At 37.7% G+C, this 18,733-nt stretch overlaps 1 protein-coding gene and 1 pseudogene across 2 annotated transcripts in view; both read left to right on the plus strand.

Annotated features, from left to right (window-relative positions):
* ADAM28 (ADAM metallopeptidase domain 28) overlaps positions 1 to 18,733 on the plus strand; it is a 78,034-nt gene that overhangs the window by 14,103 nt on the left and 45,198 nt on the right. For both annotated transcript variants that reach the window (XM_055427238.2, XM_055427239.2), the window contains exons 4-9: positions 1,622 to 1,700; positions 3,256 to 3,332; positions 5,105 to 5,294; positions 10,207 to 10,278; positions 11,531 to 11,602; positions 16,842 to 17,011. In XM_055427238.2, the coding sequence (XP_055283213.1) occupies positions 1,622 to 1,700; positions 3,256 to 3,332; positions 5,105 to 5,294; positions 10,207 to 10,278; positions 11,531 to 11,602; positions 16,842 to 17,011 (660 nt within the window). The remainder of the gene's footprint in view (positions 1 to 1,621; positions 1,701 to 3,255; positions 3,333 to 5,104; positions 5,295 to 10,206; positions 10,279 to 11,530; positions 11,603 to 16,841; positions 17,012 to 18,733) is intronic.
* LOC129556906 (ubiquitin-ribosomal protein eL40 fusion protein pseudogene) lies at positions 6,892 to 7,344 on the plus strand (annotated as a pseudogene).

An 18,733-nucleotide genomic window follows, 5' to 3' on the forward strand; every position in this document is an offset into this window, starting at 1 on the left:
TTGAATATTTGTTCCTACTGAAGTAGTAGAGACAAATTGAGTAAAACCACAGTTGACTAGCGTTCTGATAGTTGGAGTCATAAAACGCAATGCAAGCAGACATATATTTTAGCAACTTCTATGAAATAGCATAGAGTTTTAAATCTTCCCATGCATTATTGCATTATTTTAACACTGAAAGATTAGCTATGAAAACAATTTGCAAGTATTTTTATTAGAAAAAAGACATATATGTGTTAAATTCTAGAGCCAAAATTCAAGTCAGTGGTAAAATTAAAATTGGGGTCCCCTAATTGTAACACCAGTTTGCTTTCTACCCACATCCACCAACCTTCCATCTTCTCAAACACTCCATTGTCTCGGTGCCTTCAGTCAGTTCATCTAAATTCAACATTGCTTTTCAAAATTCACTGCCTCAGCTTCCATCCAGATCTTGATCATCCTATGTCTACACTATTTCCAGAGTAGTTTTTCCTAGTCCTACTCCTTCAAGCTTTATTAATTCCTTAACTGTTCTATATAGGGACAACAAGATGCTTTCCCCCCCTCAAATAGACTATTACCTTTTACAAAAAGTCACAACTGACTACAGTATGGAAATAGTTTGATGCAACGGAAATTGTACAGACTTTGAATTCAGGCAGACCTGGATAGATTCTTTGTCACTATTTAATCTCATCTGAAATATAAGGAAGGTAATATTTATCTTGTTTGACTGTTGAAATGATTAAACATTACGCATATTGTATCTATTTCAGCGGCTAGGATAGAGACAGCATCTAATACATATTCAGTTCAGTTCAGTTCAGTCGCTCAGTCGTGTCCGACTCTTAGTGACCCCATGAACCACAGCACGCCAGGCCTCCCTGTCCATCACCAACTCCCGGAATTCACTCAAACCCATGTCCATCAAGTCGGTGATGCCATCCAGCCATCTCATTCTCTGTCATCCCCTTCTCCTCCCGCCCCCAATCCCTCCCAGCATCAGAGTCTTTTCCAGTGAGTCAGCTCGTTGCATGAGGTGGCCAAAGTATTGGAGTTTCAGCTTTAGCATCAGTCCTTCCAATGAACACCCAGGATTGATCTCCTCTATTAGTTACTCCCTTTTCTCCTTGCCCTGCCTCTTTAAAAAAATATTCAGACTCCTATTTGCTGGTGAGTCATTGAAAGAATTTTAAGAAGCTCAGTGAAAATGCTGAAAGGTCCCTAACTGCCAAGTGCAAGTCCATTTTCAATACACTTTCCACTGCTGCGATCGGTAGCTGACAAGGACTGGGTGAAAAAGGCAGTCGTCCGAAGCTGGGGGTGGGCGAGCCTTGCTCTTTTCAGTCATTTTATCAGTCATCATTTTTATCCAACCTTGCCCATTTCAGTTCTATTTCTTCCTCTAATCGCTCCTCTGACAAGCATGCAAAGTTTGATGAGGAAACAGACATTTTTGCACACTACTCAGGAATTTCCCTGTCCTTCTCACTCCCTCCAGTTTAAGGACCTCTTCCATGTTGAATTCGTCTTGGGGGACTAGGAGGAAAAGCTCACCACATCCAGGAAAATCTCTCAGTTGAATCACTGGACTTCGCAGTTAGCATGAATAAACATGACATTTCTTTTTCTCCCCCAGGAATCTCCTTGCACCAGGCTACACAGAAACATATTATAATTCCAGTGGAAAGGCAGTCACCACGAGCCCACAGATCATGGTAAAACAGAATATCCTAGATTCACTGTTAATTGGGGGTGTGACCCACATACCCAGAGGCAGTGTCTTTGCCAGACAATTAGTGAAAGTGAAATGGTGTTTTAGCAATGTTGCTTTTTTCAGCTGTAATAATTCATTATTTTAAAAAAATTTTTATTGGAGTAGAGTTGATTTAGAACATTGTAAAGTTGTACGGCAACTTTCAGGTGTATAACAAAAGTGATTCAGTCATACATATACATGTATCTGTTGTTTTTCAGATTCTTTTCACATATAGGTTGTTACAGATTATTAAGTAGAGTTCCCTGTGCTATAGTTGATTATTATTATATATAGTAGTATGTATAAGATGTGGTACATATATATAATGGAATATTACTCAACCATTAAAAGAATGAAATTATGCTAATTGCAGTATATGGATGGACCTAGAGATTATCATACAAAGTGAAGTAAGGCAGACAAAGATACATATCATATGATATCACTTTGTGGAATCTAAATAAAAATGATTCAGATGAACTTACAAAACAGAAGCAGTAGCAATTCTTAATAGATCGTCCAACATTTTTGCAGTTTGAACAAACCCATTCCTTTACCACCTTGGTAACCCATTCCTTTACCACCTTGGTAACCCTTTCCAGCCTTCAAGCATTCCTTATAGGAGAGTAGGCAGAAGGAGCTTCTTGTTTTCATTAGAAAAATAAAGAATTACGTGCATCTGGTGTTTTCACTTAGTGCCAGTCACCTGTCAGTGTCATTTAGTCTCTCAAACTCAACCCTATATCCTCAATATTAGAATTGTAGAATTCTGTGCTTTCCCTAAATAATTTCCACTTTGGACTCTTATTCAGAGAAGACAGGATGAAGAGGTACAAGGGGTGTTTTATCTTTGGCATCTTTTCTGAGAAAGGTCTTCAAGAATTCTCTTCCATAGCAATGCAGAGGTTTACGTAGGCCAGCAAGGTGCCTGTCCCAAAGTAGAAAGGTGAAGTTGACTGATGGACATCCACATGAAGAAGCATTAAGGTTGAGCATTTTGCTTCGAGTGGAGACAGAGTTGTTATATTAATATTAATCCAGTTTGCCTAGTGGCACTCTTTGGATAAATCAAGAAATAACAACACGATCTGAATAATCCATTCATTGGAAAGAGCTTGATGGTGTTAAGAAAATTTAATGAACAATTATCCAGGGAAAGAATGAATGTCTGGTATTTCAGGGACTCAAGTTTTAAACTTACATATATGAGTTGGTTTTTTCCCAGACTCTATTCATCCCTGGCATTCTTCTTTTGCCACAATAAAATTTGCAACAAGGTATAGTTAATGCCTCTTAGGCATTTGGGATCATCAACTAAATGATGAAAATTTTATCCACAGAAGGCTGGTTAAATTTTTTTTTTTTTTTTACAGCTCTAATTGACTACTGTTTAGCATAAAATGGTTTGAAAACATTTTTCATCCCATTTCAAGATTTCAAATTCAAATTTAGTTGCCGGTCTAAAATACATGCACACTCGTGCTTTGTCAACCCCCTTTTCCCTTTTTTCCTAGGATAACTGTTATTACCAAGGATACATCATTAATGAAAAAGTTTCTGATGCTAGCATCAGCACATGTAGAGGTCTAAGGTAAGGAAGGCTTCATGATGGTTTGTATGTTCCTGTGATGATGATGATGACGATGATGATGATATGTGTGAATAACCTAAAGAATTTCAAATATAATTCATTGAACTATAGTTGAGTTTGAATTCTAACCGCTCAAAAATTTTGAAATTTGAAGGAAACGTGGCGTTTCTTGATAGTTTATAAATTACATCCCTGAATTGCTTGCAGAGTTTTTTTTTTTTGTCTGCTTGTTTTCAAAATATAGGTTATTGAGTCCTGGTTTTAGAGTCAGAAACTTTAGGGAATGAAACCTTCTCTCTTCACTCTAAACTCTTTCTAGTGTGTCCTATCCATTCCTATGACATCCATTTCTTTCTGGATGTTTATGACTTGCTTTGTATCTGTCTACAATAAGATATTTCTTCTGAGGCCCAGACTTGATTATCTCATTTCCTCTTCCATAACTCTATATCTCTCCACATCTGGAGATTTCAAGGAAATCTCAGTCTTAATATACTACAAGTGATTTTCTCCCTAATGTGGTATTTTTCCAGTGATTTCCATCTCGGTGAATGTTACAGTCAACCAACCACTTGCCTAATCCAGAAACCTAGGTTCTTTGATGACTTCTTGCCTTTCAAATACACATTTTCAATTCATTTAATGATCCCTGTTGATTATATGTTCTAAATATTCCCTGAGATTATTCACTATAGTCTCTCTCTGCTGCCACATCTTAGTCCAAACTGCCATGATCTTTTATGCAGACCACTGCAATAAACCACCTAAGTGGAACTTCCCTGGTGGTCCAGTGGCTCAGATTCCCTGTTCCTAATGCAGAGCACTCAGGTTTGATCCTTGGTCAGTAAATTAGATCCCACATGCCACAACTAAAAATCTCACATGCCACAACTAAGGCCTGGCACAGTCAAATCAACAAAATAAATAAATATTGATATCATCTAACTTATCTATCTATATCCACTCTTCTAATTCCATGTACACTTAGTCCAGTCTCCCTACTACTGTATGTTCTTGGACTTTTCCTTCCTAGCAATTATCTGTTGTAATTGTATATATTACATATACATCATATAATTATATGTATTTGTAGATCCAATGTGATCATTTGATTCACTTCCATCTTCCTCATTTTAATATAAGCTCCATGAGATGAGAGAACGTGACTCTTTTCCTTTTTACCTTTTGCCCTTGCTCCAATGTTTAGTGAAAAATGGGTGCTCCCTAAATAATGGTTAAGTGAATCCTAGCTCAGGATTTCAGCAGAGAGAAGTGAGAAGAAAATGATAATATTCATTGTGTGCTTTGCATCTTATCTCCTTCAGCCTTTGCAACTATACTGTTCAGTAGATATTATTATTCCCATTTTGTAGATGGACAAACTGAAGTTTTATGACTTTAAGTCATAGACCCAGAATTTCAACCCTTGCTATTAAGACTCCAAAGTCTCTTTCATTGTCAGTGTACCTCTAGAGCAGACAATGCATAGGATTTGGAAGGCCACTGGACTGAGGGTCACAAAATTTCATTATAGCACCAGCTCTGACATAGCAGTCTGACTGCAGTAGTCACTTCTCCCCAACAGGTCCAGTTTCCTCATAGAAAAAACAAGTTTAGGTTATCTCTAAGGGTGCCTTCAGCTGTAATGTTATACTATATTCTACTGCCCTGAGTTTGGAATCCTTTGGTGATAGTCACTTTTTAGAATCTACAAGTCTTTAACACTCAAAACTGGAATATTTTTAGGAAGCTTAGACTCTTCTGTTTTTCAGGGGTTACTTCAGTCAGGGAGATCAAAAGTACTTCATTGAACCTTTAAGCCTCACAAACCAGGATGAACAGGAACACGCACTCTTCAAGCATGATCCTGAAGAACAGAAGACTAACAGCTCCTGTGGGATGAATGACACAATATGGGCACCTGGAATTCATCTGAAGGCAATCTCATCTACCAGTCTGGCTGTATGCATATTTTTATTTTTTATTTTCAGTGTTCTCATATATCTCATCCTGGTTGCTCTGGGTTCCAGTCCTATTAAATCCAGCTGACTGAAACTTTACAATCATTGTTGAAACTAGTAGGTTACAGAGACATTAAAACCTCATTGTACGTTGATTATTTATTTAATAAGTACATATGGATCTTGAGAAGGAAATGGCAACCCACTCCAGTATTGTTGCCTGGGAAATCCTGTGGACAGAAGAGCCTGGTGGGCTACAGTTCATGGGGTCGCAAAGAGTTGTGCATGACTTAGCGAATAAACGACAACGACTATTGTTAACAATCTGTTGTGTTCAAGGGTTAAAAAGATACATAGATATAATGCTGGTCTCCTAGAAGCAGACAACTTTCACAATGCTACATCATACAACAAGGGGATAAAGTATTATTATTGCTTTGAGATAAAATACCCTGTTGTCTCCATGAATGAATTTATTCAAAAAATCTTTCTTAAACTACTGCTGTAAGTCTTGGAGATATGGCAGTGAGCAAAATAAATATGGGATCTGCAACTCAGAATTCAGCTTCTGGTCACACAAGAAAATGAACGTGGCTTGTGTTGGAAGTGTTAGTGTTAGTCGCTCAGTTGTGTCCAACTCTATTTGACCCTATGTGCTATTGCCTGCCATGCTCTTCTGTCCATGGAATTCTCCAGGCAAAAATATTGGAGAGGGTAGTCAGTACCAGAGGATGAATCCAACCCAGGGAATGAACCCTGGTCTCCCACTTTTCAGGCAGATTCTTTACCTTCTGAGTCACCATGAAGCCAGCATGGAAACAGTAAAATATATACAAAAAAACTTTGTCATCATTACCTTCATTTTCTTCAGGATACACTTCACATCCAATCATCTCTTATACATGTTCTCAGAATCCGTAAGACCTGGACAGAAGAGGTCTGAATAAAATAGAATCTCCGTTGGATTCAATTTTCTGTGGGTTTAAATTATACCAGGCTTCCCAGGTGGTTCATCAGTAAAGAATCCACTTGCAAGAGACATGGGTTTGATCCCTGGGTTGGGAAGAGCTCCTGGAGAAGAAAATGGCAACCACTGCAGTATTCTTGCTTGAAAACCCCAATCGACAGAAGAGCCTGTTGGGCTGCAGTCCATGAGGTCACAAAAAGGACACGACTGAGAGACTGTGTACTGAGCACTAAGTTGTACCAGTGCTATGATAGCTAAGAGCCCAGGAGAATCACTCTGAGCCATAAATTTCCATGAATGTTGATCTCCTGGTTAAGCTTGATACAGGTCCCTAGTCTTTCTGTCTCAATTCCTTGGTAATCATGTGCAAATATATTCACTCTCATGACATCTTACTGTTTTGTTTTGGTACTCCTCCTCAGGTCCTCTCACTGTTATCCCACATCTGCTGGACCACTAAATATTAGAGGCCTCACGTAGCTCAATCCTGCATCCCATTCTTTGCTTTATCTACATATCCTTCCTGGATAACCTCATCCAGTGCTATGTCTTATTTAAATAGGAACTTTGCACTAATTACCATCAAATGCATATCTCTAGCTTTGGCCTTAAGAAGCCAGACTGTAACCAGGCGGCCAAGCAGATGCAGAGATGCAGATCTTTGTGAAGACCCTGACGGGCAAAACCATCACCCTTGAGGTCGAGCCCAGTGACACCATTGAGACTGTCAAAGCCAAAATCCAAGACAAGGAGGGCATCCCCCCTGACCAGCAGCGTCTGATCTTCGTGGGCAAACAGCTGGAGGATGGCCGCACTCTGTCAGACAACAATATCCAGAAAGAGTCCACCCTGCACTTGGTGCTTCGTCTGCGAGGTGGCATCATTGAGCCTTCCCTCCGCCAGCTCGCTCAGAAATACAACTGCGACAAGATGATCTACCGCAAGTGTTACGCCCGCCTGCACCCCTGTGCTGGCAACTGCCGCATGAAGAAGTGTGGCCACACCAACAACCTGCGCCCCAAGAAGAAGGTCAAATAAAGCTCCTCCACCAGCTTCTCCTTTGCCTGCAGGGCGGCCTCCTGCCCAAGCCCCGTGGTCCTGGAGCCTCAATAAAGTTTCACTTTCGTTCACTGGAAAAAAAAGAGGCCAGACTGTTACGAGTACTTCATGCATCTAACTCTTGTCTGAATTTTGTATCTTGCCTCTTATCAATTACCACTGATTAAAGAGTTCAAGGACTTCCCTGGTGGTCAGTGGTTAAGACTCCTTGCTCCCAAGACATGGGTTCAACCCCTGGTCAGAGAATTAAGATACTGCATACCGCGCACACACATGCACACACAAAGTTCAAGAACTCGGGTCAGTAGCAAATCTACTGTGAAACATGGTTTTTGCTTTGTTTTGTGGAAAGAAACTGAAATGAGGGAAGCGTGGAATGTACAAAGGAGATGGAGCTCTGTTTGAGAAGCAAAGGACAGACTAGGTGCTGTGGTGACTCCTGCTTTGAACCGTTGGTAAAGGAGGGGCTACTTATTGAGATAGGAATACAAGGAAACCAAAACAAAATCAGACCCAAAGAGAATGCTGAAGTTAACGTGTCTATTTCATGGCAGGCTAGTAGAGAAAGTCCACTGTTCAAAAAATCTGAAGACTTTTTTTTTATTTTTAGCATTCTTATTAATTAATTGTGTGTGTGTATATAAGTGATAAGTGAAAGTCGCTCAGTCGTGTCTGACTTTTTGAGACCCCATGGACTACAGAGTCCATGGAATATTCCAGGCCAGAATACTGGACAGGGTAGCCTTTCCTTTTTCTGGGGGATCTTTCCAACCCAGGTCTACTGCATTGCAGGTGGATTCGTTACCAGATGAGCCAAAAGGGAAGTCTGGTTTTAGAAAAAGCAGAGGAACCAGAACATTTCATGCAAAGATGGGCTCAATAAAGGACAGAAATGGTATGGACCTAACAGAAGCAGAAGATATTAAGAAGAGGTGGCAAGAATTCACAGAACTATACAAAAAAGATCTTCATGACCCAGATAATCACGATATTGTGATCACCAACCTAAAGCCAGACATTCTGGAATGGGAAGTTAAGTGGGCCTTAGGAAGCATCACTATGAACAAAGCTAGTGGAGGTGATGGAATTCCAGTTGAGCTATTTCAAATCCTGAAAGATGATGCTGTGAAAGTGCTCACTCAATATGCCAGCAAATCTGGAAAACTCAGCAGTGGCCACAGGACAGGAAAAGGTCAGTTTTCATTCCAATGCCAAAGAATGCTCATACTACTGCACAATTACACTTATCTCACTCATGCTAGTCAAGTAATGCTCAGCAGTGGCCACAGGACAGGAAAAGGTCAGTTTTCATTCCAATTCCAAAGAATGCTCATAATACTGCACAATTACACTTATCTCACTCACGCTAGTCAAGTAATGCTCAAAATTCTTCAAGCCAGGCTTTAGCAGTATGTGAACTACAAACTTCCAGATGTTCAAGCTTGTTTTAGAAAAGGCAGAGGAACCAGAGATCAAATTGACAACATCTGATGGATCATCAAAAAAGCAAGAGAGTCCCAGAAAAATATCTATTTCTGCTTTATTGACTATGCCAAAGCCTTTGACTGCATGGATCACAATAAACTGTGAAAGATTCTGAAAGAGATGGGAATACCAGACCACCTGACCTGCCTCTTGAGAAACCTGTATGCAGGTCAGGAAGCAACAGTTAGAACTGGACTTGGAACAACAGACTGGTTCCAAATCGGAAAAAGAGTACGTCAAGACTGTATATTTTCATCCTGTTTATTTAACTTATATTCAGAATACATCACGAGAAACGCTGGGCTGGAAGAAGCACAAGCTGGAATCAAGGTTGCTGGGAGAAATCTCGATAACCTCAGATATGCAGATGACACCACCATTATGGCAGAAAGTGAAGAAGAACTAAAAAACCTCTTGATGAAAGTGAAAGAGAAGAGTGAAAAAGTTGGCTTAAAACTCAACATTCGGAAAATTAAGACCATGGCATCTGGTCCCATCACTTCATGGCAAATAGATGGTGAAACACTGGAAACAGTGACAGACTTTATTTTCTTGGGCTGCAAAATCACTACAGATGGTGATTGCAGCCATGAAATTAAAAGACGTTTGCTCCTTGGAATAAAAGCTATAACCAACCTAGACAGCATATTAAAAAGTAGAGACATTACTTTACCAACAAAATTCCATCTAGTCAAAGTTATGGTTTTTCCAAGAGTCATGTATAGATGTGAGAGTTTGACTGTAAAGAAAACGGAGTGCCAAAGAATCGATGCTTTTGAACTATGGTATTGGAGAAGATTCTTGAGAGTCCCTTGGAGTGCAAGGAGATCCCACCAGTCCATCCTCAAGAAAATCAGTCCTGAATATTCATTGGAAGGACTGATGCTCTAGTTGAAGCTCCAATACTTTGGCCACCTGATGGGAAGAACAGACTCATTTGCAAAGACCTTGATGCTGGGAAAGATTTAAGGTGGGAAGAGAAGGGAACGACAGAGGATGAGATGGTTGGATGGCATCACTGGCTTGATGGACATGAGTTTGAGCAAGCTCTTGGAGTTGGTGATGGACAGGGAAGCCTGGCATGCTGCAGTCCATGGGATCACAGAGTCGGACACGACTGAGTGACTGAACTGAACTGATTAATTAGCTATGCAATCCTTTACTCTCTGGTAAAAATGAAGGGCCCAGACTAAAAGATCACCAGTGTCTCTTCTACCTCTGACATTCTAAGTCTAGTCTATAAGATGATTCTGGTGGTTAGTTAGAGTCGAAATGGTAGTATTGTCTTCCTTCCTTCCCAGACACCAACCAGCTGTTATTAGATTACAGATTTCAAATTTAAGAATGATTCTTGCAGAGAGAGACTTTGCCTTAGTAATTTTCCTTTTTATGTTTTTTACAGACATCCAAAGACCAGAAGGCTTGGGAGAAAAAGAAATATGTAGAATATTATTTGGTCCTGGACCATGGTGAGGTAATTATATCAGATAAATTAGTCTTTTAAAATGCTATACTGAATAAGATTATTATGCAAGATATTAAATAATGGATATGTTCTTAAAATAATGAATATGAACTATTCTTTTTTATAAATTTAGAAATTTGACATGCATTTAGGCTGATATGATTTTACTTTTTAAGGAATGAGTATCTAACATAATATGCATAAACTGATCTTTTTGCACTGTAATGCTTCTTTTTATTGGCTCAAGAGCTCCAAACTTATTTTCTAATTAAATTCTTTAGTCACTTGCTTTATGTTAAGTAGTTAAATCATTGGTCAATTATGTTTACGCTTATCAGGGAGTGATAAATTTTTTAAAAAGCTAATAGAATTTTCTGAAAAAGGCACTTTTTGGTAATATTCATTGTTAATCTTTTTTAAAAAAATTTTGAAATAAAGCTTTATTTACAAAAGCATGTCATGGGCCAGATTGGGTTCTTAGTTTGCAGATGCCTGACCTAAAAGCCAGAATCCAAAGTGAAAATTAAAACTATTCCTTTGGCAAAACCAGCCTATAAAAGAATTAGGACCACAAACTGAGAAAAATCATTTGTAGCATGTGTGACTGATAAAGGGCTAGATTCTTAACTTGGAAAAATGTTCATGACAAACAAAAGAAGACAAGGACTCATAGAAAACTCTGTAAAGAACTTTTCATTTAGTTACATAACACATGGAGCTTTGGTTACAGTTTTGAATGCATTTTAATATATTGATTATCCTAAATCTGAATTCCACATATGTGATCACAAAGGAAAACTTATGATAATATGAGTAAGTTAATTCATTTTTGACCTATCTTATTATATAAAGTTTTGACCTCTTATTATATAAAGTTTTATATGTATACTTATTATATAAAGCTTTGACCCTTCTTATTATACTAAATTCATTTACTGCTCATATTTCCTTAAATGAATAAACTCTTCCTTGCATTAGTTCTACGCAGTTTAGGAAGCCATGGTATTTATCTGAAAATACTTCAGGAATAGTTCCTTAGAGTTTTACACTGAGCTAGTACTTTATGGGATGAAACATCATCTTCTAAAGTGCTTTCATTTAGCTAGAGAAATAAGGAAGTGTTTTGTTTTTAATGTTTAAGTGTCAACTTTTATAATTGATCATTAATTATAATAAGTAAAATTAGTGAAATTGCTATTTTTAATCTTCTAATTACATTCATTTCTATCAATGTCTATATTTTGTCTGTGCTGTTTTTTAGTTTAAAAAGTACAATCAAGATCAAGAGGAAATAAGAAAGGCGGTATTTGAGATGGTCAATTACATCAACATGGTATGATATATTTTATTAAGTGTAGTTTTAACAGTTTGCTAGGTAGTGTCATTGGTCGTCTCATGAGACAGGGAAGAAAAACCAGTACTTCTAAGAAGATGGCTGACTGTCTCTTGAAAAGTGACCGTGACTTTGGCTACTTCATTGAATATTAATATTACATGATAGAGAAGTATCTCACCTACTTGCCACATTATTCTCAGGTTCATCAAGATTTAGAAGATGGTTTTGTTTCATGGTCTTCGTTTTTCTAAAGCCCAGTAAGAAAATGCTGACATACAAATCCCAATAGAAAACCAAATGGAAAAACCAACTAACCAACCAATGAGATAAGCCAAATTCTGGTACAATAAGCAACTTTCAATACATTATCTCATTTAAACCTTGAACAACCCTAACATATCATTAAACCTAATTTATAGCTAAGGAATTAGCTTCTAAGACACAAAATAACTTGACTAAAATCACAAAGATTGAAAACAATGGAGAGAAGATTTAATCTTAGATTGGTTAGATATCCCAGCCTATTTTCATTGTACAACTGTTGATTCAGTTCTTTAAACATGACTTTATCATCTAATTTCCATTAAAATTATTTTTATATCCCTTCTATTCAAACCTTGTTAGTTGAACATATGATTAGCCTACTTAGTTGAGATGGCCGAGTCACCTGTGGTCCTGCAAATACTGTAACAATAGAAATGAAATGAAGGTTGACTCAGTAACTAAGGTCATATCTCATTTTCTCACCACAAAGAGTATGCTGACTCCTCTTAAGAGACCTCAAGAAGTGGCCATGTTTATTGAGCACTTACTTTGTGCCAAGTATTTTTCTAGATTATAGAAATAAAAAGGTGAACAAAACTGACAAATATCTCTTTCTTCAAGGCATTATTCTTCCCTTCAGGAAGTTGGCATTATTGTTCAAAGAGGCAAACAAGTCAAATAAAGAGTGTGTAAGATGATGATATGTGCTATAAGGAATAATAAAACAGTTTTAAAAGAGAGAGAGAGAAAGGAAGAGAAAGATTTAGAAGTATGCATTGTGGTTTGGTGGGTTTTTGGTTTTTTTCTTCTTTTTTGGCTATGTTAATTCTTTATTGCAGCACTCAGTTTCTCCGTTGTGGCATGCACACGGCTCTAGTTGCAATGCATGGGCCCTCTGGTTATAGTGTGAGGGCTTAGTTGCCCTGCAGTATGTGGGATCTTAGTTCCCTGATCAGGGATCAAACTCCAATCACCCTGCATTGGAAGATGGTTTCTTTACCAGAGAACCACCAGTGAAGTCCTGAGACGACATATCTTGGGTGCTGTGTTAAATAGGGAAGTCATCTCTAGTAGGGTAATATTTGAGCAGAGACTTGTAGGAAGGAAACAGATCTAACCCTAGGAAGAGCAAATGACCTGAGTGCAGAACCTAGATTGCCTTGCTTGAAGAGTAAGTGGAAGGCCAGGGCCAAGAGAAGGAGATGACATCGAAAGATAGTGGTGACCCAAACTTGAAGGCCCTAGTGAGCCTGTGTGAGGACTTTGCTATTTTTTTTTTAAATTAAAACATAGTTGATTTACAATGTTGTATTAATTTCTGCTGTACAGCAAAGTGATTCAGTTATACATTTATGTACATTTTTTAATATTCTTTTTCATTATGGTTTATCACAGGATAAACCATTTCAAAGTATGTATGGTTTATACTGAGTATAGTTCCCTGTGCTATACAGTAGGACCTTGTTGTTTATCCGTCCTATGAATAATAGCTTGCATCATCTAATCTCAAACTCCTAATCCATTCCCCCACGCCACCCTCTCCCCCTGGGCAAATACAAGTCGGTTCTCTATGTCTGAGAGTTTGTTTCTGTTTCATGCATAAGTTCGTTTATGTTATATTTTAGATTCCACAGATAAGTGATCACAGATGGTATTTCAGTTCAGTTCAGTTCAGTCAGTCTCTCAGTCGTGTCTGACTCTGCGACCCCATGAATCACAGCATGCCAGGCCTCCCTGTCCACCTCTTTAGGACTTTGTTATTCTTAATGAGTGAGGAAGACATTAGAAAGCCTGAACTGAGATGTGACATGTTTAGGTGTGTGTTTTTAAAAGATGACTTTGGCTGTTCTGTTGAAGATAAACTGAAGGAGTGCAAGAGCAGAGACGAGGCCAGGTAGGGGAACTGTGTCATAATTCAGGCTAAGAGATGGTGGTGACTTGAGAGAAACCAGTGATGGGTGACCTATTGAAAAGGTCTGATCTCTAGATAGAGTGACTTGAGTTTATAAGGTGGATGGGATATAAGAAGCATAAAAAAAAAGAGAAGTCAGGTGACATCAAGGGTTTTGACCTGACAACTTCAAGAATGTGAAGCAATGGTGGGGGGACAATAGGAAACTTTCAGAGAAGAGATTAGGCTTTCCATTTTGGACACATCAACTTTGAGGTATCTTTTTGCACAAAGACTTCTAGGTGGAAGGAAATCCTGAAGGCACAAGATTGGAGTTCAGGGCAAGGTCTGGATGGAGATATAAATCTATACCTTTTTTTAAACTTGGTCATTATTTATTTATTTTTAATTTATTTTTTATTTGGATTCTAATTGCTTTACAATGCTGTGTTAGTTTCTACAATAGTGTGAATTAGCTATATGTGTAGCACACATAGGTGGCATAAGATGGGTCAGCAAACTGTGGCATGTGGACCACCTGTGGCCTGTTGCCTCTTTATAAAATAAAGTTTTATTCAAACATAGTCATGTCTATTTGTTTACATTGTCTATGGTTGCTTTCCTGCTACAATACCAAAGGTAGTGAGTAATTGCAGCCAAGACCATGTGGCCTCAAAGCCTAAAATATTTTCTATCTGGACCTTTACAGAAAATATTTGTAAAATCACCAGGGAAATGGGTGTAGGTAAGCAGGGAAAGGACACAAAAATATATCCTTGAAATACTTCTTTGAGGAGGAGTAAGCGGGGAGGAGGTGAGAGTGGAGGTGAGACCAAGGATAGACAGTAAAGAAAAGAAAAGGAAACGTTGTGGTTGTGGCAGCTACTTGAAACAAACATCTATCAAAGAAAGACATACTCAATAATGTGAGATGCTTCTGAGAACCGGGAATTTGCCATTGGATTTAACAAAGGAGAAATTATTGGTCTCCTGGATGAAGCAACAGACTGTAAAAATAATGATTTTAGGGCGTCCAGAGACAGTGAACTTAGAAACAGCAAGTACAGATTTTTTTTTTTTTCTGGAAGTTTTTGCTATAAATGGGAGCAGAGAAATGGGACACAACTCAAAGGAGGAAAAATCACAAAGAGAAATTCCCCCCGCCACAATGAGGCATCCTTTTGATTCTGATGAGAATCACTGCGCAGAAGGCTAAACATTGACAATGCAAAGAAGACGGAAGAATTGCTAGCGGAATCTCTTTGATATGTGGTGAGATGGCAGGTCCAGTGCATAAGTGAGGAAGTTGGCCTTGGGCTCACAGTCCTGTCATTCATACAGTGAAGAAGGGGAAGTGCAGGTTGTTTGAACAGGTGTAGACCAGTGTGGGTGGATGGGTGGAGCTTGTGAAAATTCTCTTCTGGTTGCATCTGTACTCTTCAATGAATCTGCTCAAAGTGAGGACTTGAAAGAAAGTGCCAGAATGTTTAAGAAAGAGGCATGTGCAGAAGGCTGTGAGAATGAATGGACTTTGGAAATACAGTAGGTTTGCTAGAGGGTGGTTCAGACCACTTGAGGTTAGTAGTCATGTCTTCTGAGTGAAAGCGGTCACCATCATTTGCTTTCCCCTGTCTGAAATCAGAGCTTGATGGAGGAGAAACAGAAAGGACAGTTTGTTTTAACCACAGCTGAAGTTTTGTCAGGTGGGTGAAAAAAAGGAAGAGAGAAATAAGAAAGTTGGAAAACAAAGCAATATTTTAATCTGGTTAGATTTTTACTTCCCTTTTGATGATAACTGCATACCTCAACACTTTTCTTGTTTTCTTTTTTAAAAAAATGTCTTCTCAAATTTCTTAGGAGGAAGTTTCCCCAAGAGAAGGTCTTAACTGCAATTTTCCCCAGCTTTACTGAGATATATTTGACATATTATATTGGACAGATTTAAGGCATTCAATATGTTGATTTGGTATACTTATATATTGCAAAATGATAAGTTTGGCTAACCTGATATGTTGGCTAATACCTCCATCATGTCACATGATTCCATCAGTTGTTTTTTTTTTTTATGATGAGAAAATTTAGAGATCTACCCTTTTTGCAATTTTGAAGCATAGAATACAGTATCATTAACTGTAATCCCCATATCATACATTAGATCCCCAGAACTTACTTATCTTATAACTGGAAGTTTGTACTCTTTGACCAACACTGCATTTTTACAAACTATAGTAGCAATATAAGTTTTTAATCTGTAAATTAAGTGTATTGTCTCATAAGCTTGACTGGTTATTTCTAAAGGTATCCTATATGTGCTGCAGATTCTTTGGTTCAATCTGTTCGATAGCAGAGGTCCCTTACTTTATTGTAACTCATATATGCAGGAGTTTTCCATGTAGCCTTTTCCTTTTCTGATGTTCAAATCAGCACCTAGTCAAGCTTGCTAATTCTCTTTAAAATTTTATTTATTTTCCGTAGCAAGATTTTTTTAAAACTTTTTATTTTGTATTTAAGTATAACCAATGAACAATACTGTAATAGTTTCAGGTGGACAGTGAAGGGACTCAGCCATACATATATATGTATCCATCCTCTTCCAAACTCCTCTCCCATTCAGGCTGCTACATAACACTGGAACAGAGTTCTCTATGCTATACAGTAGGTCCTTGTTGGTTATCCATTTTAAATATAGCCAAGCTTGTTAATTTTGAAAAATTATGTCTCTGAGAAAGTTACATAGCAATTGAGGAAATACATTTATAGTGAAGTCATAGTCATGAACTACTAGCAGGATATTATAATATTTCTTGAGGTTGCAAGCAGGAAAAGTTTGTTTCAACAGACGCTTTGTCACAAAAAAAAGGAGTTTATAGACCTGAACTAAGAGTGTCTGTCTTGCCTACAATTGGGGATTCTAGTGTCTGCCAAAAGAGATGGTAACTTCCATTACACAAGTATGTTTGGAAATAAGGTTTTTACAGTGTAGCTGTAAATATGTTTGAAAATCTGGAGTACATAGAAAATATTATAAGATAATAGCACCATTATGAATCGCTGCTTTGCCGTTTTTTTCTTTTTTAACAGCTTTATAAAAAGCTCAATACTTACGTGGCCTTAATTGGGATGGAGGTCTGGAATGACAAGGATAAGATAGATATATCTTCCAATGCAAGCCTCACTTTAGAAAATTTTTCTAAATGGAGGACAGGTGTCCTCCTGAAGAGAAAGCACCATGATGTTGCTCAGCTACTCACGTATGTATAGATTTCCCCCCTTTTTACATTCTGTGGTATTTGGCATAGACATCTTTCAAAGTCTTGGTATCTCAAAGCATTACAGATTTACACATAGGGTGCTAAAAGTTTAAAAAATATTCTTTTGGATCTTACATTGCATATGGTCTTTTCTTTTTTATTTAAAGAGAGAGAAGCTATATGGGAGCAATGATTCATCAGAAGCATTTTTTTATTGTTATTTGGTCTATAACAGAACAGAAAGACAGAGTTTAGACAATGGGAGCTTCCCTGGTGTCTCAGCAGTAAAGAATCTGCCTGCCAATGCAGGAGACGCAGTTTTGATCCCTGGGTTGGGATGATCCCCTGGAGGAGGAAATGGCAACCAACTCCAGTATTCTTGCCTGGAAAATCCCAAGAACAGAGGAGCCTGGTGGGCTACGGTACATAGAGTCGCAAAGAGTTGGATACTACTTAGCGACTGAACAACAACAGCAGTTACACAGGATATGAATACAGCAAAGCTGGTTCATTGGGGTTATCTTTGAAGGATAGCCACCACAGTTTCTTAGTTTGGAAAGATGAGTTCCAGACTCAAGGACTCAGCACAAGACATCATTTTTTGAAACTACTAACACAATAGCAGTATCGAAATTAAACTTAATGACTGAGCTACAAACATAACAATATGAGAATTAAACTTTTACTAGACAGGCTCCAGGACCAAGCTCAAATTGTAGTAGAGTCTAGCGTTGTGAAATAACTAAGGTAGAGAGATATAAATCATGGCCAGGATGACAGATTGTACAAATAAGGCATGGTAATACGATATCAAGAGTAGATTTCCTGAATAGACCAGAATAAACAGGATGAAAGGACTAAAAAGATAACAGTAGAGGAAATAACTGTGCTAGCATGTGTAAATTGAAAGTCTTACCATTTCTCTGACAAATTAACAAAATACACCTATACCTGGGCATCATCAGGTAGGAATCTAATATGGACTCTAAGATTCCAAATGATCTCTCTCCACTGGAAAGAGACAGCAAAATAGTGAACTCCATAATGGAGAAGAATTTTATTTTTATAAATGAGCTAGGAGCAAGAATTAGATCCACAAAAATGTAGACTTGAATATAAAAACTTTCTAATATAATTTTAAAAGAGAATATAAATACCATAAATCTTTAAAGTATCATGTATGACACAAAGCATCATTTCAAAATAACAGATAACTCCATAAGGAATGGAAAGTGGAAGGAAGTTCTCTACTTTCCTCATTTTTTATGGCAAAATTTACACTCTCCATTCTCGATGTTGATAAGTGGGAAAATATAGGTTCAACTTTTTATGTAAATGCATCTACTAAGGGAATTTAAAAAACAATGAATACTTCACAAATTTCTAGAGATAGACCAGAGTGACCATCTTGAACAGATAGTGCAATGGTAATAAACAAAAAAGCACGTGGAATAATTACAAATTGAGAGGAAAACAAAATGGAATAAAATTTTAGAAAAGAAATTAAAATGACTAAAGACCAAATATATCATCTATGTGAACAAATGCAAGTAGTTAAAATATCTCTTAAACAGGACAGATATTTCAATTGCATAAGTACTTCAATAATACAAAAGCTTTCAGAATGGGCCCAAATTCCAAATCCAGCTACAGCCATAGCAGTGCTAAAAGAAAATCAAAGTAAACATATATAAAAATATATGATGAAAATATAAATTAAAA

This window comes from Moschus berezovskii, chromosome 7 (assembly GCF_049115385.1).
Source record: "Moschus berezovskii isolate FMDL1 chromosome 7, NW_MosBer_1.0, whole genome shotgun sequence".
NCBI classification, from domain to species: domain Eukaryota; kingdom Metazoa; phylum Chordata; class Mammalia; order Artiodactyla; family Moschidae; genus Moschus; species Moschus berezovskii.